This window comes from Dromiciops gliroides, chromosome 1, assembly GCF_019393635.1.
Source record: "Dromiciops gliroides isolate mDroGli1 chromosome 1, mDroGli1.pri, whole genome shotgun sequence".
Classification (NCBI taxonomy): Eukaryota; Metazoa; Chordata; class Mammalia; order Microbiotheria; family Microbiotheriidae; genus Dromiciops; species Dromiciops gliroides.
In genome coordinates this window covers 401958021-401976304 of record NC_057861.1, presented here as the reverse complement: position 1 = coordinate 401976304, position 18284 = coordinate 401958021, and the positions used below count along the sequence as shown (strand labels likewise).

The following is an 18284-nucleotide window of genomic DNA, read 5'->3' as shown; positions in this document are numbered from 1 at the left end:
CTCGCAGTTAATTCTGTACTGGTATATATGACATTAATTAATAATAAATGCTTACTGCCAAAATGGGTGCAATAGTCATTAATATATAAATAACAATCAATTAATTTATAAAACACAGTAGTAGCAAATAATATTTAAAAACACACCCATTATATAGACTAAGGTAATAAAACTTAAGAAAGCTTAAGTGATTTACCGGGTATCAAATCTGTCTAAGTATCAGTAAGTATCAGAAGGATCATAACCTGAATTTGAATATAGGTCTCTCCTGACTCCAAGACTACCCCATTCTATAAGGAATAAATAGATGGACTACACTTTGCCTCAGTTTCCTCATCTATAAATGAGCTGGAGAAGGAAATGGCAAACCACTCCAGTATCTTTGCCAAGAAAACTCCAAATGGGGTCAACCAAGAGTCACACACACACAACTAAAACAAAATTACAGTAAGGTAATAATCCTCAACTCTTCATCTCCCTCACACACCTCCTAATGATGTAGTCACTTGCCAAGTCTTGTCACTTCTACCTTCTCAACATCTTTTGCATTTGTCTCCTCTGCCCCATCTTCAACTATTTTAATAGCCTCCAAACTGGTCTCTGTTCCACTCCTTCTTCTCTCCAGTCATCCACCTCCAAAATTACCTTCCTAAAACACAGATCAGACAATATCATTCTCCTGCTCAAAGATCTTTAGGTACTCAAATCCTCACCCTAACATTTGATACCCTCTCTACAATCTAGCTCCAGCCTAATCTCATGGGTCTGCTGTTTTGTTGTTGTTGTTGTTGTTTTGTTTTGTTTTCAAGTGACATTTTCCCCCAGTGATGTTATTACATAAGTACAAGTCTAGGTAAGACTTGACTACTAGATGGACTATAACTTTCAAACCCTATCATGTTTTCCCCAAGCTCTAGTTAGTATGCCCATCTTTTTTTCCCCATATTTCCCAATACCCAGATTAAATTTTACCTGTGTGGTAAGTAACCTACCCAAGGCTTTCCAAAGTAACAAGGATTAAATATGACAAACTAATCCATATTACAGTGTCAGTGAATGATATACCCCACCTTATAGATAACAAAAGTTGCCTTTTAGAGATAATGTTTCACCGTTATTGTCTAACTCAGAGAAGGACCATTAGTAATAAGGACTGAAGACTGAGTAGGACAGGACAGTGCTGTTGGTAGCCCAGTGACAAAGCTATTCATGTGACAGGAATTCTTGTTTCTAGGGCCTCCGAATGAGCAACAGTTTGCTTGGCATGGGTATCCTTCCACACAAGCAGGTGACTTTTGGTTGGGAACTATATTTTAAATATGTCCAGACTGTTCTGTTCATATACATATTAATCCAATTCAACCAACAGTTAATAAGTAACTATGTGCCCAACACTATGGATACAAATATAAGAAATAACTTAGTCCCTGTTTAAAATGAGTTCATGCAAATCTTCAGGGGCTTACTCAATGAATCTAATAGATGAGATAAATCATCTGCAAAAATAAGTGCGACACAAAGTATATTTTACTATATATTTATTTAAGAGCAAAGGAGTTGCCAGATCTTGTCAGATTTGTAATATCTCTTGAATATTCCCCCTTCTCTCCTCTGACACTGCAGGTCCTCACTATATAGTGTGTCACCTCACACCTAGATTATTGCAAGAGCCTTCTGATGAGTCTGCCTGCCTCAAGTCCCTCCCAGCTACAATCCACTATCCATTCAGTCCCTAAAGTCATTTTCCTAAAACACAGGTCAGATCATATCTTCTCCCTACACAATAAACAGCAGTGACTCCCTATTGCCTCCAAGATCAAATACAAAATGCTCTGTTTGCTATTCAAAGCTCTTCATAACCAAGCCCCAGCCTAACTTTCCAGTCATCTTCTCTTCTTACTCCCCAACCCCATCCAGTGACACTGGTCTCTTGGCTGTTCCACAAACAAGACACTCCAACTCTTAGCCCCAAGCCCTCTCCCTCCTCCATTGTGACTAATGACCTCCTTGGCTTTCTTTAAATCCCTACTACAATCTCCACTTCTATAGGAAACCTTTCCTAACCCTCTTAATTCTATCACCTTCCCTTGCTAATTAAGTCCTATTTATCCTGTATACAGCTTGTTTGCATGTAGTCTCCCCCTAGATTGTAAACTCCTTGAGGGCAGAAACTGTCAGTAGCCTTTTTTTTTTGATCCCCAGAGTTTAGCATATTGCCTATCACATAGGAGGAGCTTAATAAACAAATGTACAATTGTTCATTCTATTCCCACAGTAACTTTTGCAACTATTGTCCTGTCTTCATTCCTGCAGCCACAAGGCCAGAACAGAGCCCTACCGTCTCACTTGGTCTATTTTAACAGCCTCCGAATTAATTCCAATTAATTAATTAATTACTCTTCTCCCAGTCTCTTTCTTATTTAATCCAGCCTCCATATAGATGCCAAAAGAACCTTTCTAAATTCTGACCATGCCACTTATTCCCCTAAAAATCTTCAGTAGTTCCAGTCGTTTCTAGGATAAAATACAAACTCTTCAGCCTAGCTTAATTTAAGGCTCTCTATAAGCTGTGTCCACCAATATCTCCACTTCAGCCATTCTACTTTCCAGCTTAACTGGCCTAGTGGCTATTCCCCACACTCCATATGCCAGTTCCTTTTTCCAAGTATTTGTAGGACTTCTTCCACCCCTCTCCAGCCCCAAGTACCCCCCCCCTTCCTTATTTCTGCTACTTAAAAATGTTGATTTTCCTTCAAGGTTCATTTCTGCAGTCAACTTCTTTGTAGACACCTTCCTGGATCCCATCAGTTGCCAGTCTTTCCCTCTCCACAAATTACTTTGTATTTACATATAAATATGAAATAAAGACATGAAAAGTATACACATGCATACTCTAGGCTCACCAATCCCCACCTCCCAATCCATATAATTTTTGGAAACTAAGATTGCTTCATTTGTCTTTGTATCCCCAAGGCCTAGTACAGGCTCTGCATACATTAGGGGCTTAATAAATGTTTGTTGAAGTGATTTGACCTAAACAGGGAGCTATAAGAAAGAAAAGATTGTTTTCAACTCCAGGGAACAAGGAAAGAGTGGTGGGAGACATAACACCTGAGCTAGACCTCAAAAGAAAATGTTTTCAACAGATTCCAAGATTGTATAATAGTATAAATAGATGAAATGTGTAAGGCATACATTACAAGCATGGGGATGGCCTACCAATATGCCCAGGAGACAGCAAAGGGGCAGAGCTAAACAAGATTAGGGGATTGTGGGTAACTCAGTTTGGCTAGAACAGTAGAGTGCATAAAAGGAAGTAAAAGAAAAAAAATGTCTAACCAGATAGGCTGGCACTGGATTTTGCAGGGCCTTCAAAACCAAGCTAAGGGATTTGTATTTTATCCTACTGTTAATAGAATGCCACCGAAGATTTCTGACATTAGATTACCTTGTTGCCTGAGTGAACTATGGACTAAAGAGAGGAAAATTAGAGACAGAGAAACCTTATTACAACGGTCTAGACAGAGGTGATCCAAGAGACCAAAATGGCAAAGGCAATAGCCTATGATTTCTCAGACTGCAGCTCCCTTCCCTAGCCACTGCTTGCCTATATGTTGTCTTCCAAATTAGAATGTAAGCTCCTTGAGGGCAGGGAACTGTATTCCTTCTGTACTTTTATCCCCAGCAAGTAGTCCTTCATACAAGAAACAGCAAGTAGGCCAGTTCAACACAAAGGAAAATAATGTCTAATCCACTTGGAAATACAAGTTGGAGCCAGACGGTGAAGATTTTTGTATTCTTTGAGCTTGGCATACAGTAAGCACTTAATAAATGTTTTTCACTTGTTCATGACTTACCAACTGAGTGGATATGGGAAGTGAGGGAGAGGAAAAGAGTCAAGATGGAAACAGGCATAATGGGAGCAGTGGAAACTGATGCACAAACAGTGACTTACCATTCGTAGTTCAAGAGTTATGCAGCCAAGGACATGACACAGACATCTTATGTGTCAATATTTCTGCCGAATTTTGTGAATTTTTAAAAAAATCTGTACTATGAGAAATTTGAAATTGAATTTGCTTTATTGCAACTTGATATTTTTAATTAAGTAAATATTAATTGCATTATCATCATAACATTTAGCAGACTGTTACTGTTAATAAATGAACATTTAGCCCCCTACTCCAAGTAAAATTTATAGTTAAGCAAGAGATTGACACCACAGTTCCATCCTTGAAAATCGGCTTAATTACTTCTGAACCACACCCCATATCTGATTGCTAAATCCTATTGGTTCTAGCTTCTAACAACTTCTCTTCCATTTACTCTTTCTCTCCACTCACATTACCACAGCCTATTTGAGGCCCTCAATACCTCTGCCTGGACTTCATAGTTGCAAAAGTGATATTCCTAACGCACAGGTATGACAGTGTTCCCTCCCAGCTCAAAGAATACAAAAATCTTCACCGTCTGGCTCGAACCTAAATTTCCAAGCATATTAGACACTCTTCTTTGTGTTGAACTGGTCTACTTGCTGTTTCTTGTATGAAGTTTTCCATCTTCCATCTTTTTTTACCACTGTACAGACTGGTCCCCATATCTGCAATGCACTTTTCACCACCAACACCCCCAACCCCTCCCACCCCACCCCCACCACATCTGCATCCCAGAATCCCTAGCACCCTTCAAAGCTCAAATCAACTGCACTTCTACATGAGGCCACTTGCTAACCTGACAGCCTCTCCCAGGGTCTGCCACCCCCCTCCAAAGGTATACTTGACACATATTTTATGTCTACTTATATGTTTAACGTGTTTCCCCAGATAAAACAAAAACTCCTGAGGGCAAATACATGTGTCTTTATATCCTGAACACAGTCATTAGCACAGAGTCAGGGCCCAACCAATGCTTGCTGACTGATACAATATCTAACTTTGTTTTACAGTTTGCAGTTGACCCAGCAGGCAAAGGAGAGACACATGACAAGTGCAAGTAGGCTGCAATACATTGTCAATGATGATCTATGTAAGCACTGGAAATGGCATATAGAAAGGTCAGTCACATATTAAGAGTAAATGTAGGGGCAGCTAGATGGCGCAGTGGATAGAGCACTGGCCCTGGAGTCAGGAGTACCTGAGTTCAAATCTGACCTCAGACACTTAACACTTACTAGCTGTGTGACCCTGGGCAAGTCACTTAACCCCAATTGCCTCACCCAAAAAAAAAAAAAAAAAGCTTACCAAAAGATTAACCTCCTCCCACCCCCACATACCTCAATTCTACCCCATCTAGGATTTGTCTCCATTGATTTTCTCCACTCATCCCCTTTCATATTCACTCTATCCCTCCAACGGTTCTTTGGCCTTGCCAACAAACAGGTCAGGCCTCCCTTAAAGAAATGTTCCAGGTTTCTTGTCTTTGTCATGTCTTTATCTCCCCTCTCATTTCAAAATAGTGTAGTCAACATTTAATAATAATAATAATAATAACTAGCATTTACATAGCCCTTTAAGGTTTTCCTATGTTATCCTATATGATCCTCAAAACAACCTTGTGAAGTAAGCATTATTATTACCCCCATTTTACAAATTAGGAAACAGAGGCAGGGACACACCTCAGTGACTTGCCTAGAGTCACACAGCCAATAAGAGCCTGAGACAGAGTTCTGAACATAGGTCTTCCTGACTCAAAGTCCTGCTCTCTTCCCCACTGTACCACTCAGCTGCCTCAATCAATGAGCCATGATTCCTCAAAGTCCATTCATTGTTGTTTTTTTCCAAACCTCTACAACCCCAGCTCACTGATGAAAGTATTTTCTCCAAGGTCACCAGCAACTTTCTTCCTAACAGCCAAATCCACAGGCCTCATATTCATCCTTATCTGCCTTGAGCTTTCTAGTACATGAGAAATTGCTGACCAGCTTCATCTTCATTCTCTTCTTCCTTGCATTCATTCTGTGATGACTCTGGACTATTCCGGTTTCTCTCCGACTTCAGTGACCACTTCTTCCCTTTCTCCTCCACTAGTCTGTCTTCTTCCTCATAGCCCTCAAGAGTAGGTGGCCTCCAAGGTTCAGCCCACAGCCAAGCAGAGCCTCTTGGAGACCTGCCCACTCCAGAGTTCCAGTTACTTGTCTAAGGGATATGTCTCCACCTGAAAACACCACTTGCACCTCAAATTCAACATGTCCAAAAATGAACTAATCATTCCTCTTAAGCCAACCCTTCCTCCCAAGATCTCCACTTGGGCTGACTGAACAAGCATTTTACCACACTTCTCTCATGCACAGCCCCAGGAGCAAAGTCCTGTGACTTAGATGATTTCCATAATATCCAATAGTATTCATACCCTCTTCACCCCTCCTCATCTCCTCTTACTTGAATTATTTTATCTGAATCTTATCAGGAGATACCAAAGCTCCTCATTAGAGCGTGAGCCCCTCAGGGGCAGGAACAGTCTAAGGCCTTTCTTTGCATCCCCAGCACTGAGCAGAATGCCAGGCATAAAGAAGGTGCTTGATAAATGCTGCCTATGGTCTCCCTGCTTTCAGCCTTTCTCCTTTCCACTCCATCCTTGACAGTGAAGCTAAAGCAATCTTCCCAGTGCTCAGGTCTAACCACGTCACTCTCCTGCTCAAAAAAAAAATAAAAAAGAAAATGCTTACTACATAAAATACACACTCCTTAGCCTGACATTCAAGAACTTGTACAATCTGGCTCCTAATGGCTGGTCTAGCTTTATTTCAGTCTATTTGGGTCTTGGACATTTTATTCCAGTCAAATTGGACAAGGAGTTGTTCCTCTATCTCATCCAACTTTCTTTTATCTCTGCATTTGCTCCAGGCATCTCCCTCCTCCTCTACACCTATGGAAAACCTTTCTGTTCCTTCAGGTCATGGCCACCACCTTCCTCTGGGAGGCCTTTGCAGAAGCCCAGAGCCTAAAACTTATCAGTACTTCCTCACATTTCTCAAAGCACTTTGTAAGCACTTGTCCTTCACTCTTATCTTATTCTGCCTCTCATCATGCTCACAGAACACACATTCAACCCTCTCCCCCACCAAATCATAGAAGAACTATGTCACTTTTTTCCTCATTTTATCCCCAGTACAGGGCACATAGTCTCGTAAACACAAGGCATTTAAACAATGTGTGTTTGCTAAATTGAATTCACCTCCTCTCTCACCTGATCTCCACATGATGTGAATTTCCAGGATGGGGGAGGTCAGTGTAGGTCTGGAACTATTTCAAGTTAAGGGATTTGAATCTATTCATTCATTCATTTCCTTTGCCTCATCAACAGAATGCTCTAGTCAAATGAACTAAATGGGCACAAAGAATGAACATTAGGTCATGCTTATGATCTCCCCCAAACATGATTATATGTTTACATTTCAATAAAGACAAAAATTATACAAAGAGCAAACTACATGGATGTATAAAATGGACAAAATCCTGAATAGGTATATAAAATATACAAAAAAGTCCCCACCACATCTGTTCCAATGCTATGCACAGTTGCACTCGATAAATACTTGTTGAATGAATTAGTAAAATTATTAGAATGCAGTCTTAATCACATATTGCATTCCTTGTAAGAAATCCTTTTGACATGCTGACTGCTATGATATGCCGTGTAAAGATGCTAATCACAGAAAAATCCTGCAGAAATAAGATCCATTGCTCTCTACAATAGCAGAGTAACCCACACCTTCCAAGAGTTTGGTAATGAGTTGCCCAAAAACATGCATTCAATTGACTTGTGGCATAGATCTAACCCTGAGAAGTAATAATTCTCCAAGGAGGAGACAGAAAAGTATCACAACCAAACTTTACAGAATCTGTCCTGTTTCTAGAAATTAGTAGCAATAATTTAGGAACAAATTTTTCCTTGTGAAGGGGGAGAGAAGGAATGGAAAGGGGTTTGTGAGACTAAGGGGAAATACTGGAAAACTATTAAAGACCCCAGTTTTCCCATTTAGATGAATTTAAGCAAGCCATTTAGAAGCAGCAGGGCATTAGTAGAGAGAAGGCCTGTCTCAGAGTCAAGACAAGAAGGGTTTTAAATCCTTCCAGATACAATCTGGCCGTATAACTACGGCCCAGTCATGTAAACTACATCTTGGTGTCTCCAGAAGCTCTCTAAAGCAGAAAATGACAGAACTGTGAATCTGTATGGTTGGAGGAAATCTTGTCATTGGGAGATTCCTACACAGATGAAATCACAAGCTTGTACCGACACTTTAATAGGAGGGAGGAAAAAGGGAAGTCGTATTCCATTGGTTTTACCTGGGTTCAAAAGACCCAAATTTCACAGAAGCTCCTGGTGAGGGACGGGAAGAGAGGAGAGGAGGAGATCATTTGAATTAAAGTACAAGGTTTCCTGGTTGAAAGCACAAGAGTGGGATGCAAAACTGTTTTGTTTTGTTTTTTAATCTTTTTAAGTTACCAGCTAGGCTAAAAAAAAAAAGTCCTATCTTGATGATCTTGACAGTTAAGAGAAAAGGATACATTCTGCATTCCTGAAAACAAAACACCTAAACTAAACAGATTTTATCATGTTATTTATCATCTGAGCTTTGGTTTCAAGTGGTGTCCGTGATAAAAAATACCAGTCTCTTAAGTCACATCTTTTACATTTTGTAACTACTCTAGGTTTATAAATTGACATTGGAGCATGCACTTGTTGCTCCATAAAAGCTAATTTCTTGAAATGATAAAATGTTAAGCTGTGATGAATTTCACAATACTATTACTGTCCTTTTCAACCTGACTTAAGAACACTCATTTTCTTATTACTATGAAACAGATGGCAAACTCCTACCAGCTTCCAAAACTATTTTTAATGGCTAATTTCCATTAAGAATTGCAATTCCACAGTCTCATTTTTCTCCATGTTTTTTTCATTCTCCAATCACATAAAGGGGAAGATTGATGATATCCCACCTACAGAACGAAGGCAGAGCTCCCTCTACGAGACTCTAAAAACAAAAAAGTAAAACACCTATTAAAAAAAAGAAGTAAATATACATGTCCTTTCAATTTTGTGTTAGTAGATAGTAACTCTGCAAAAGGCAGAGACAATTTAATTGGGATCCCCACATAGTTTGTAAATTTGGGACACTAAAAATTAAAAAAAAAAAAAAAGAATTAGCATTTTCATCTGAAAAGTAACTGTGGCTATTTGAGAGAATTGCTTTATTTTAGAGATAAATACTCCATGACAGTCCAAAAATTAATTTATAATAATCAGCACATGAAAAACATGGCTAAACAAGTCAATCCACTGAAGGAGAAGCAAAGGAGCCTTCTGAAGGAGTAGAAGACTCTGTAATATGTCATTCCATCAGAATAGAGTGAGGCAAAATTCGTGTGTTTCAGTAGAAAGAACATGCTACAGAACAATATGGAAGGAGTTCCATCAAGTTTAGCTTAAAAGTGATGGTTACTAGGACAGCTAGGTGGTACAGTGGATAGAGCACTGGCCCTGGAGCCAGGAGGACCCGAGTTCAAATCTGGCCTCAGACACTTGACACTTACTAGCTGTGTGACCCTGGGCAAGTCACAACCCCAATTGCCTCACACACAGCCCCCCAAAAAAGTGCTGGTTACTGACCAAAATTTTTATTTAACATTCAGGAGAAAAGATCAAGAAATCTGACTCAATCAGAGCTTCTCTATCCTTCTTCAAGTCCCAGCTCAAATCTCACCTTTTCTAAGAAACCTTTTGGGATTTCCTTACCTTCCTTCGGTCATTATCTCCAATTAATCCTGTATATGATTTGTTTGTACACAGTCATTTGCAAGTTGTTTCCCTCGTTAGACTGTGATCTCCAGGAGAGCAGGAATTGGGGTTTGGGGTTTTTTGCCCCTCTCTATCCCCAGACCTTAGTATGGTGCCTGGCACACAAAAGGTATTTAATAAGTGCTTGTTGACATATCCTTATTATGCTACTGTATGACACTTTCCTCTGAGAATGTTTTCTCACCCTCACTTTATACATAGAATTGAGCTTCTTAGAATAGGTATAGGGACGGCAACTGTGATTTCATCTGTGTTCAACAAATGAAGGCAGCAGACACTTTCTCCACAAGGTAATCTTACTTAGCTTGAGCCCTGAAATGATTAAAATGACTTGCCCATGGGGCAGCTAGGTGGCACAGTGGATAGAGCACCGGCCCTGGAGTCAGGAGGACCTGAGTTCAAATCTGGCCTCAGACACTTGACACTTACTAGCTGTGTGACCTTGGGCAAGTCACTTAACCCCAATTGCCTCACCCCCCCCCCAAAAAAAATGACTTGCCCAGGACCACACAGCCACTATGTGTCTGATATAGAACATGGACCCTGACTTTGAGGCTGGCTCTATTCACAATGCCAAAGCTGCTTCTTCAATGCCTTGAATTTAAAAAAAAAAAAAAAGAAAAAGATAAGCAAATAGAGAATGCATATGATTCTTTGAAGACCAAAATTAGAGAAGGAATAAAAGATGAGGTTCATTGACCTTGACATCAAGGTGTGTCATCACAAGGTGGAGTAAACTAATCAAAAGGGCAGCTAGGTGACACAGTGGATAGAGCACCAGCCCTGGAGTCAAATCTCACCTCAGACACTTACTAGCTGTGTGATCCTAGGCAAGTTACTCAACCCCAACTGCCTTAAACATCTACAGTCAGCCTGATGTATATCTTGCCACTGGACCCAGATGGCTCTGGAGGAGAAAGTGAGGTTGGTGACCTTGCACAGGCCCTCCCTCACTGAAATCCAATTCAGTGCAAGTCATGGTCCTCTTTGAATATGATGGACAAACAACAACATACTAATCAAGAAAATTAACCTGTTCTTACTAGATCACTGACCCCCATAAGAGAAGTAACTTCTGGGGCAGCTAGGTGGTGCAATAGAGCACCAGCCCTAGAGTCAGGAAGACCTGAGTTCAAATTCACCCTCAGACACTTGTTAGCTTTGTGACCCTGGGCAAGCCACTTTACCCCAACTGCCTCAAAAAATAAATATTTTTTTTAAAAAAAGGACAAAGAAAAGAAAAAGAACTTCTACCCCATCTATGTCTGCATGAATCCACATTTAATTAACCGGTTCCATCCCAACAAATTTAATGTTTAAAAACCTAAACTAATGGTTAATTGTGGCAACATGCAAAATAGCCTTAAATGATTCAAACATTAAATCTGTATGTAACTAAAACACCATACCTGGGATATAAATACCGGCTAAATGATGACATAATTAGGGCCTCTTTATTTTAAAGCTTTTCAGGAAGTACCAACAAACCTTTAGTTACCGGCATACTTCTCTATAAACCAATTTCAAGCTACAATCTTTGGCTTTTATTTGGATGGACTCCAAAGAAAAATCAAGAATATCTTATGAGGAGAGATATCACTTAAATATGAAGACGTCTCCAGAAAATAATCTAGACAAAAAATAGTCAACTGCATTTAGATGATATTCACAAAACTAACTAATCCTTAAATCTTCCTCTGAGTAAAAAGACAGTACCCTGTTTTTCAAAGAGCCCCCAGGAGCTACTAATAAGTGAATGGCAACACCCAGATTTGAACTGAGATTTCTAAATTCCTACCAGGTGTTCAAATCCACAAGGCCTAGTGTGAACACTCTATAGGCCCACAAACTCTTCACACCCTGAAATCTATGAAGTGACATAACTCCAAAAATAAACTCAAGTAATCACAACTGCACAGTCAACATTCAAGTATCAAGCAAATATTAGGTAATAATTTAAACATTCAAGTATCAAGCAATCGTTAGGTTATAATTTAAACTTGTTCTTGCTAACACCTTCAAAATAACATGTGACCCATACATTTCAAAACAACCTGACAATTCCTAGAAGGCACTGTCAAAATTCTGCCTGGCAAATCATGCAGTCTAAAGCCTAGTGGATACGGGAAACCTACAAGCACATAATTTCTGGGTCACTATTTTCACCAGCTAATCCAACCCAGCACCCAGTAGTGATTCTGGGTGACATAGTAAATTTTACAAAACTATTCAGTGTTGAGCAATGCAATGAAACAGAATTTCCTTGTAATATATAACTCTGAGGAAACGAGCAATACTTGTTGCTTGGATAATGAAAGAAGCAAACACCAACAAAATTAACTAGGTTTGAGGGGAAATGGGGAAAAAACACCAAACACGTTGTTTCCCCAACTACCCCTTTTTCTACCTTCCCCCACCAACTCCAATACAAACACACACACCCACATATGCCCATTCCTTTCTCGACCTAAAACTTTTCCCTACTCCCCTGGCCTATTACTCCCCCAACTTCTACCCCAAACAGTAACAGCAGCATTTCCGAAAGAGTCTGAAACTTCCCCACCACCCCAGCAAGCGAGAAGACTCAGACCCAGGTTCAAGACCCGCCCGGTGCCCAAGGTTACAACGGAGCTCAGTGGAGCGTGCTTTATGTTCATGTGCTTTTTAAAAAACCCAACAACGACCTGGGGTCACAGCTTTAGAGGTCTAATAACAACCAAATGACCGAGGCTGCCCGTGCACTTCGGTGAACCCATTCGGGTTATGGGTCTTTAATAGTTCTTTGCAGCCTGCTTAAAGGAGGCGAGGGGGAGCGACCCTGGAGGGGGAGAAGGAGCCAAAAACTCCCTCCAGGGGCTGCAAGGCTGGGGGAGAAAGAAGGGGGAGGGGGGGAAAGAAGGGAGGGCCCCCCTCCTCCTGCAGCCGCTGCCCATCCTCTCTCCAGTCCCTCGCACAGTGATCTTTACCCAGAGCTGTAAATCTGCTCGCCCCAGGACTTGCACCTTTACCTGTCAGCTCCCCCACCCCCTCCTCCTACTCCTCCCCCCTACCCGTCCCCGCCCCCGCCCCCAGAGCACCGCAGCCCAGCTCGGAGCCCAGGACCTAGCACGGGGCTGCGAGGGGGGAGGGGGGCAGGAGAAAGGGGACAGCGGGGAAAGAGGGAGCGAGAGAGGACGAGAGGGAGAGGCAGTTCCCCTCCACTCCCCGCCCGCCCCAAAAGAGGGGAGGGACGGGAGAGGCGGAGGCGAGGCGTGGGGTGTGAAGGCGAAGGGACCCCGCCGCTCCCCCAGCACGGACGCCGCGGACCTTACCAGATAATCCATGTACAGTAACGCCTCAGTTATCCGGAGATCAGACATCCGGCAGCCCAAAGCATCCGGAACGGCTCCGAACCCGGAAAAAAAAAGAAAGCGTCTCTGGCAGCGAAGCGACCGCCCCCGGGAAGGCAGCAACAGCGAAAAGAGCCGAGGAGAGCCGAGCGGACGAAGATTACACCAGCCGCGCCACGATTGGTCCCTCCGCCGACCATAAGGAAAGACGAGCGCTCATTGGCTGCGGATGCCAATAAAAGGCGCGGCCGCCCGGCGTGAAAGCGGAGAAGCGCGGGAGAGGGATCCGAGAGAGTATCCTTGGGGAGCTTGGGACCAGAGGCTGGGGGTGTGGGTAGCGAGGTTGGGACTGCGGGAAGAGGAGAGAAAGGCTTGGCCGAGAGTGGGCGGGCCGCTGTGGGCTTCGTATGGAAGTGGCATGAATCGGGGGCGGGCCCGACCTTCTCATTAAGGAAACAGTCCTCCCAGAGAGGTTCAGGGGCTTACCTGAAGTCACTGAGGGTTGGGTCGTCCGTTCAATAAAATTCAATTCAATAAACATTTATTAAGCTCCTACTGAGTACTTACTAGAAGCGCTGGAGAAACACAAAAAGAGGTAAAAGACAGTCCTTGCCCTGAGGGAGCTTACAATCTATATACACCTTGCTTTGTATACATTTACGAGCCTTGAAAGAGCTTACTGTCTAGGGGACACAATATACAAATGTACACAAAGCAAGCCATATACTGAATAAATAGGAAATAATATAAAAGGGGAAATCCATATTAAGTGTCTACTTTGTGCCTGGCACTGTGCTGATTGCTGGGCATACAAAAAGAGGCAAAAGACAGTCAGTCTCTGCCCTCAAGGGGCTTACCATCCGATGCAGGAGAGAGACAACATACGAACTAAGACATACAAAGCAAGCTATATAGAGGTTAAATAGGAAATGATTTAACCAAAGGAAAGCAATGGAATTTAAGAGGGGTTGGGAATGCTTCTTGTAAGGAGGTGGGAATTTAGTTGACTGGATTTCTATTCAAACCCAAATCTTCCGAGTTCAGAGCTAGACTGTTAGTTCCATAAAAAGAATGTAAGCTAGGGGCAGCTAGGTGGCGCAGTGGATAGAGCACGGGCCCTGGAGTCAGGAGGACCTGAGTTCAAATATGGCCTCAGACACTTGACAACTTACTAGCTGTGTGACCCTGGGCAAGTCACTTAACCCCAATTGCCTCACCACAAAAACAAACAAACAAACAAAAGAAGAATGTAAGCTATCACAGTACCCTGCATCTGGGTACATCCACAGCCAACATTTAGCTAGCATTTGTACAGCACTATAAGGTTTGCAAAGTCTTTTACAAATATCTCATTTAATCTTCCCAAGAACTCTGGGTTACTGTAGTTTACTATTCTTATTCTTATTATTATTATCCTCATATAACAGATGAGGAAAGGGTATAACAAGTGAATTGCCAGGCAGAATCTGAATTCCTAACTACTTAGTGTGCAACCAGCTTGGGATACCTTGTCCTCTGAAAAGGATTTAAAACTTGCTCTAAGGAAACACAAACTACATTTCAAGTGGATGTTTGTATACCACTTGAAAGAGACAATGCTATCAGTGTGTTGATGATCAAATGGTCTATTTATGTTTATAGATATGTGTGTGAATACATAAATGACTATATATAACATATGTTAATGTATGTGTATAATGTATACATGTTAATATTTATATGCATGTGTGTATATATATATATGTTAATATAAAGGGCAGATTACCAGGTTAGTTTAGTGGAGTTTTTTAAAAACATAAATTTCATTGAAATTGTTGCACACCTGAGTACCCCATGTGTGTTTCCTTTGCAGTACCTGGATTGTTTTATATGAGTGACTCTTACTGAAGAGACAGAGGAAGCCCTTTCTGTGATGAAATACCAAACAAAATATAAACTATTTTATGAGCCAATGGGCTTACTGAGCCATGTGTGTTTTCTTTTTTTCTGATAAGTGGCTTTAGAATTCAAAGTGAAATCTGGCATTATTAGACGGGAAGGCTAAAATTAAGCTAGCTAGAGTCTTTGTTAACTAAACCACTTTGCAAACCATAAAGGACTATGTATGCTTCCAGTCTTTACCCTCTACAAACAGCTGCCAAAATAATCTCCCTAAAGCACCAATCTGACCATGTCACTCCCCAACTCAAGAAGCTTTCAGTGTTCTCTAATCCTTCTAAGATAAAACACAAACTCTTCAGTTTGGCATTTACAATTCACCTTTCTCCACTAATGTACTCATCATGTTTGCTGTCATTATGTGACACTTACTGCCAGGATGCTTCACTCCACCTGGTACCTTGGACCAGGCACTTGCTCCCTGACTCTAGGACTCTGCCTTCTTGATTGCTGATGGTTCTAGCAATCTAGCAGGGCCCTAACTACACCTACCACACTGTACTACAGCCGAGTTGTAATAGTTATTTCCACCCCTTCCTCTAGGATTGTTAGGACCAATGACCAAAGGAAGGTGATATCATGGCTTGCAAATGATTTGGAACTGTAATCAAATCAATCTTCCTAGAAAGGAGGAATCAGTCAGTTGTCCTAGGACTCCACTAACCCTATCCCAGTAACTTCTCAGACCCTAACTCTGTTCTAGGGCCCACTTGTTCAGTTGTTTCAGTCGTGTCCAATTCTTCATGACTTCATTTGGGGTTTTCTTGGCAAAGATACTGGAGTGGTTTGCCATTTCCTTCTCCAGCTCATTTTGCAGATAACGAAACTGAGGCAGAGTTAAATGACTTGCCCAAGGTCACACAGCTAGTAAGTGTCAGAGGTCAGATTTGAACTACCCTGGGGTCACTACTCTTGTATATTTTGTCTTTCCCTATTAGAATACAAGCTTTTTAAGTGCAAGGATTGTCTGGCTTTTTTTATTTATACCCTGGGTACTTAGCACAATGTCTGTGTTCTAGTAAGCACTTAATAAATTCCTTTTTTCATTCAACCATGACTTTCATTTCCCACCTTTTAAATACTTTTACTCTGACAGTGTACTTCATGCCAGGAGCAACTAGGTGGGGCAGTGGATAGAGAACTGACCTTGAAGTCAGGAGGACCTGAGTTCAAATTTCACCTCAGACATTTACTAGCTGCGTGACCCTGGGCAAGTCACTTAACCCCAATTGCTTTAAACAATCCAAGGCCATCTCCAGTTGTCCTGATATATATCTTTCCACTGGACCCAAATGGCTCTTGAAGAGAGAGTGAGGTTGGTGACCTTGCACAGCCCTTTCTTGTTTAAAATCCAACTCAATGCAAGTCATGATGTTATGGTCCTCTTCAAGAATGAAGAACAAACAACAACCTCATATCAAGAATGCATCACCTAGGGGCAGCTAGGTGACATAGTGGATAGAGCACTGGCCCTGGAGTCAGGAGGACCTGAGTTCAAATCTGGCCTCAGATACTTGACATTTACTAGCTGTGTGACCCTGGGTAAGTCACTTAACCCCAACTGCCTCACCACTAAAAAAAAAAAAAAAGAATGCATCATCTATTCCCTTGCCTCTTTGAACCCCTATGGCTCAGTTCTCGTACTACTAAATACATAAATTTTGATTCTCTTGTCTTTGGTGCTCGGCCCTCTAAAATTACTTTGAAAGTACTTTGTGTGTGTGTGTGTGTGTGTGTGTGAAATTTTACTAGTCCTTGTGTTCCCCAAACAAACTGGTACAATGCCTAGCAGATAGGGATAGAAAATAGACCTCTGATTTCATTTTGTAGGTATCTCAAGTAAGAAAATTCTACCGAAGAAGGCTAGCACCTTCTCTGCAATTTTCCCTTGCAAAAAGTTGCCAGGACCATGGAAAGTCTAGATGGCATATCAGGAGTCCCTGAGTCATGCATGATGTGTCAAAGGGCAACACTTGAACCCAGATCTTCCTGGTTCCCAAGTCAGCTCTATCCAGTATACCATGATGCTTTCTACCTTGCAAAATAGTAATGGCTAAATAAGCACTTGTTGATTAAATGCAAATGGAGGAAAAATCAACAAATCATAAAACTGAAGAAAAATAACTTTTTCAGAAAACTTTCTAAGCACAATCAACCTCTTTCCTTGAACGTCTTTACACCAATGATTGTACTGGCTAATTCTGGCCATGCTTGTTCTGCTCCAGCAGGTAGTAGTAAGTTAAACCTTTGGTAATTCTAATCAACATTGAATATCTTGTTTGTAGCATGTTCACAGCTATAGGGGGGTTGAGAGAAAGTGTTTTTCCATGAAACAAAGGATGCGACTAATTGACCTAATGGACAAAGCACTGGACTTGAAGTAAAGAAGAATTGAATTTGAATCCTGCCTCAGATACTTACTAGTTGTATAATCCTGGCAAAGTCCCTTAATAGTCATAGTAACTAATAGCTAACATTTATATATCACTTATTATATCTCAGGCACTGTGCTAGGTGCTTTACAATTATTATCTTCTTTGATCCTCATAACAATTCTGGGAGATAGGTGTTATTATTATCCCTATTTTACAAATGAGGAAGCAGAGAGTAATTAAAAGACTTGCCCAAGGTCTCACGGCTAGTTGTGTCTGGGGATAGATTTATTATCATCTGTAGAATGGGGATTAATAGAAATATCTACCTCAAAGGGTTGTTGGAAGGATCAAATGAGATTATATTTGAAAAGTGCCTTGCAAACCTTACAAGCTCTATGTAAACATTAGCTATTATTATTGCTTGCTATTATTATGAAAGCATAGGGGGAAAAAATCAAGAAGGCTAGCTGGAAAGGATATAATAATATTCAAGGAATGGCACATAGTCCAGCTAGGCTAGAACCCAGTACATGGAAATACAGATTTAGAATTGGAAAGAACCTTAGAAATTATCAAGTTCAAACACCTAACCCCATTTTTCAGATGAAGAAGCTGAGCTACAGAGAAAATAAATGATTGGTCTTGGGTCAAACAAGTAGTAAGGATGTTAAGGTTAGGCCAGATTTGCATCATGAGAAATTCTACTGTCCAAAACTCTAGGACCTACAACTTTCAAAAGGTAACTTATGTTGGGGGGACTTATGACCTGGATGGGGGGAGAGCTAGTTCACACAAAGAATTGGAGGTTTATCTCAGATCTTATAAAATAAAAAGATTT

General features: G+C 41.2%; 1 protein-coding gene across 1 annotated transcript in view; it reads right to left on the bottom strand.

Moving 5' to 3' along the window:
* ARL15 (ADP ribosylation factor like GTPase 15) overlaps positions 1-13237 on the bottom strand; it is a 501353-nt gene extending 488116 nt beyond the window's left edge. Inside the window, 1 exon segment of the mRNA XM_043978562.1 lies at positions 13116-13237. Within this exon segment, the coding sequence (XP_043834497.1) occupies positions 13116-13163 (48 nt within the window). The 5' untranslated portion in view covers positions 13164-13237.
* Positions 13238-18284: the final 5047 nt, after the last annotated feature.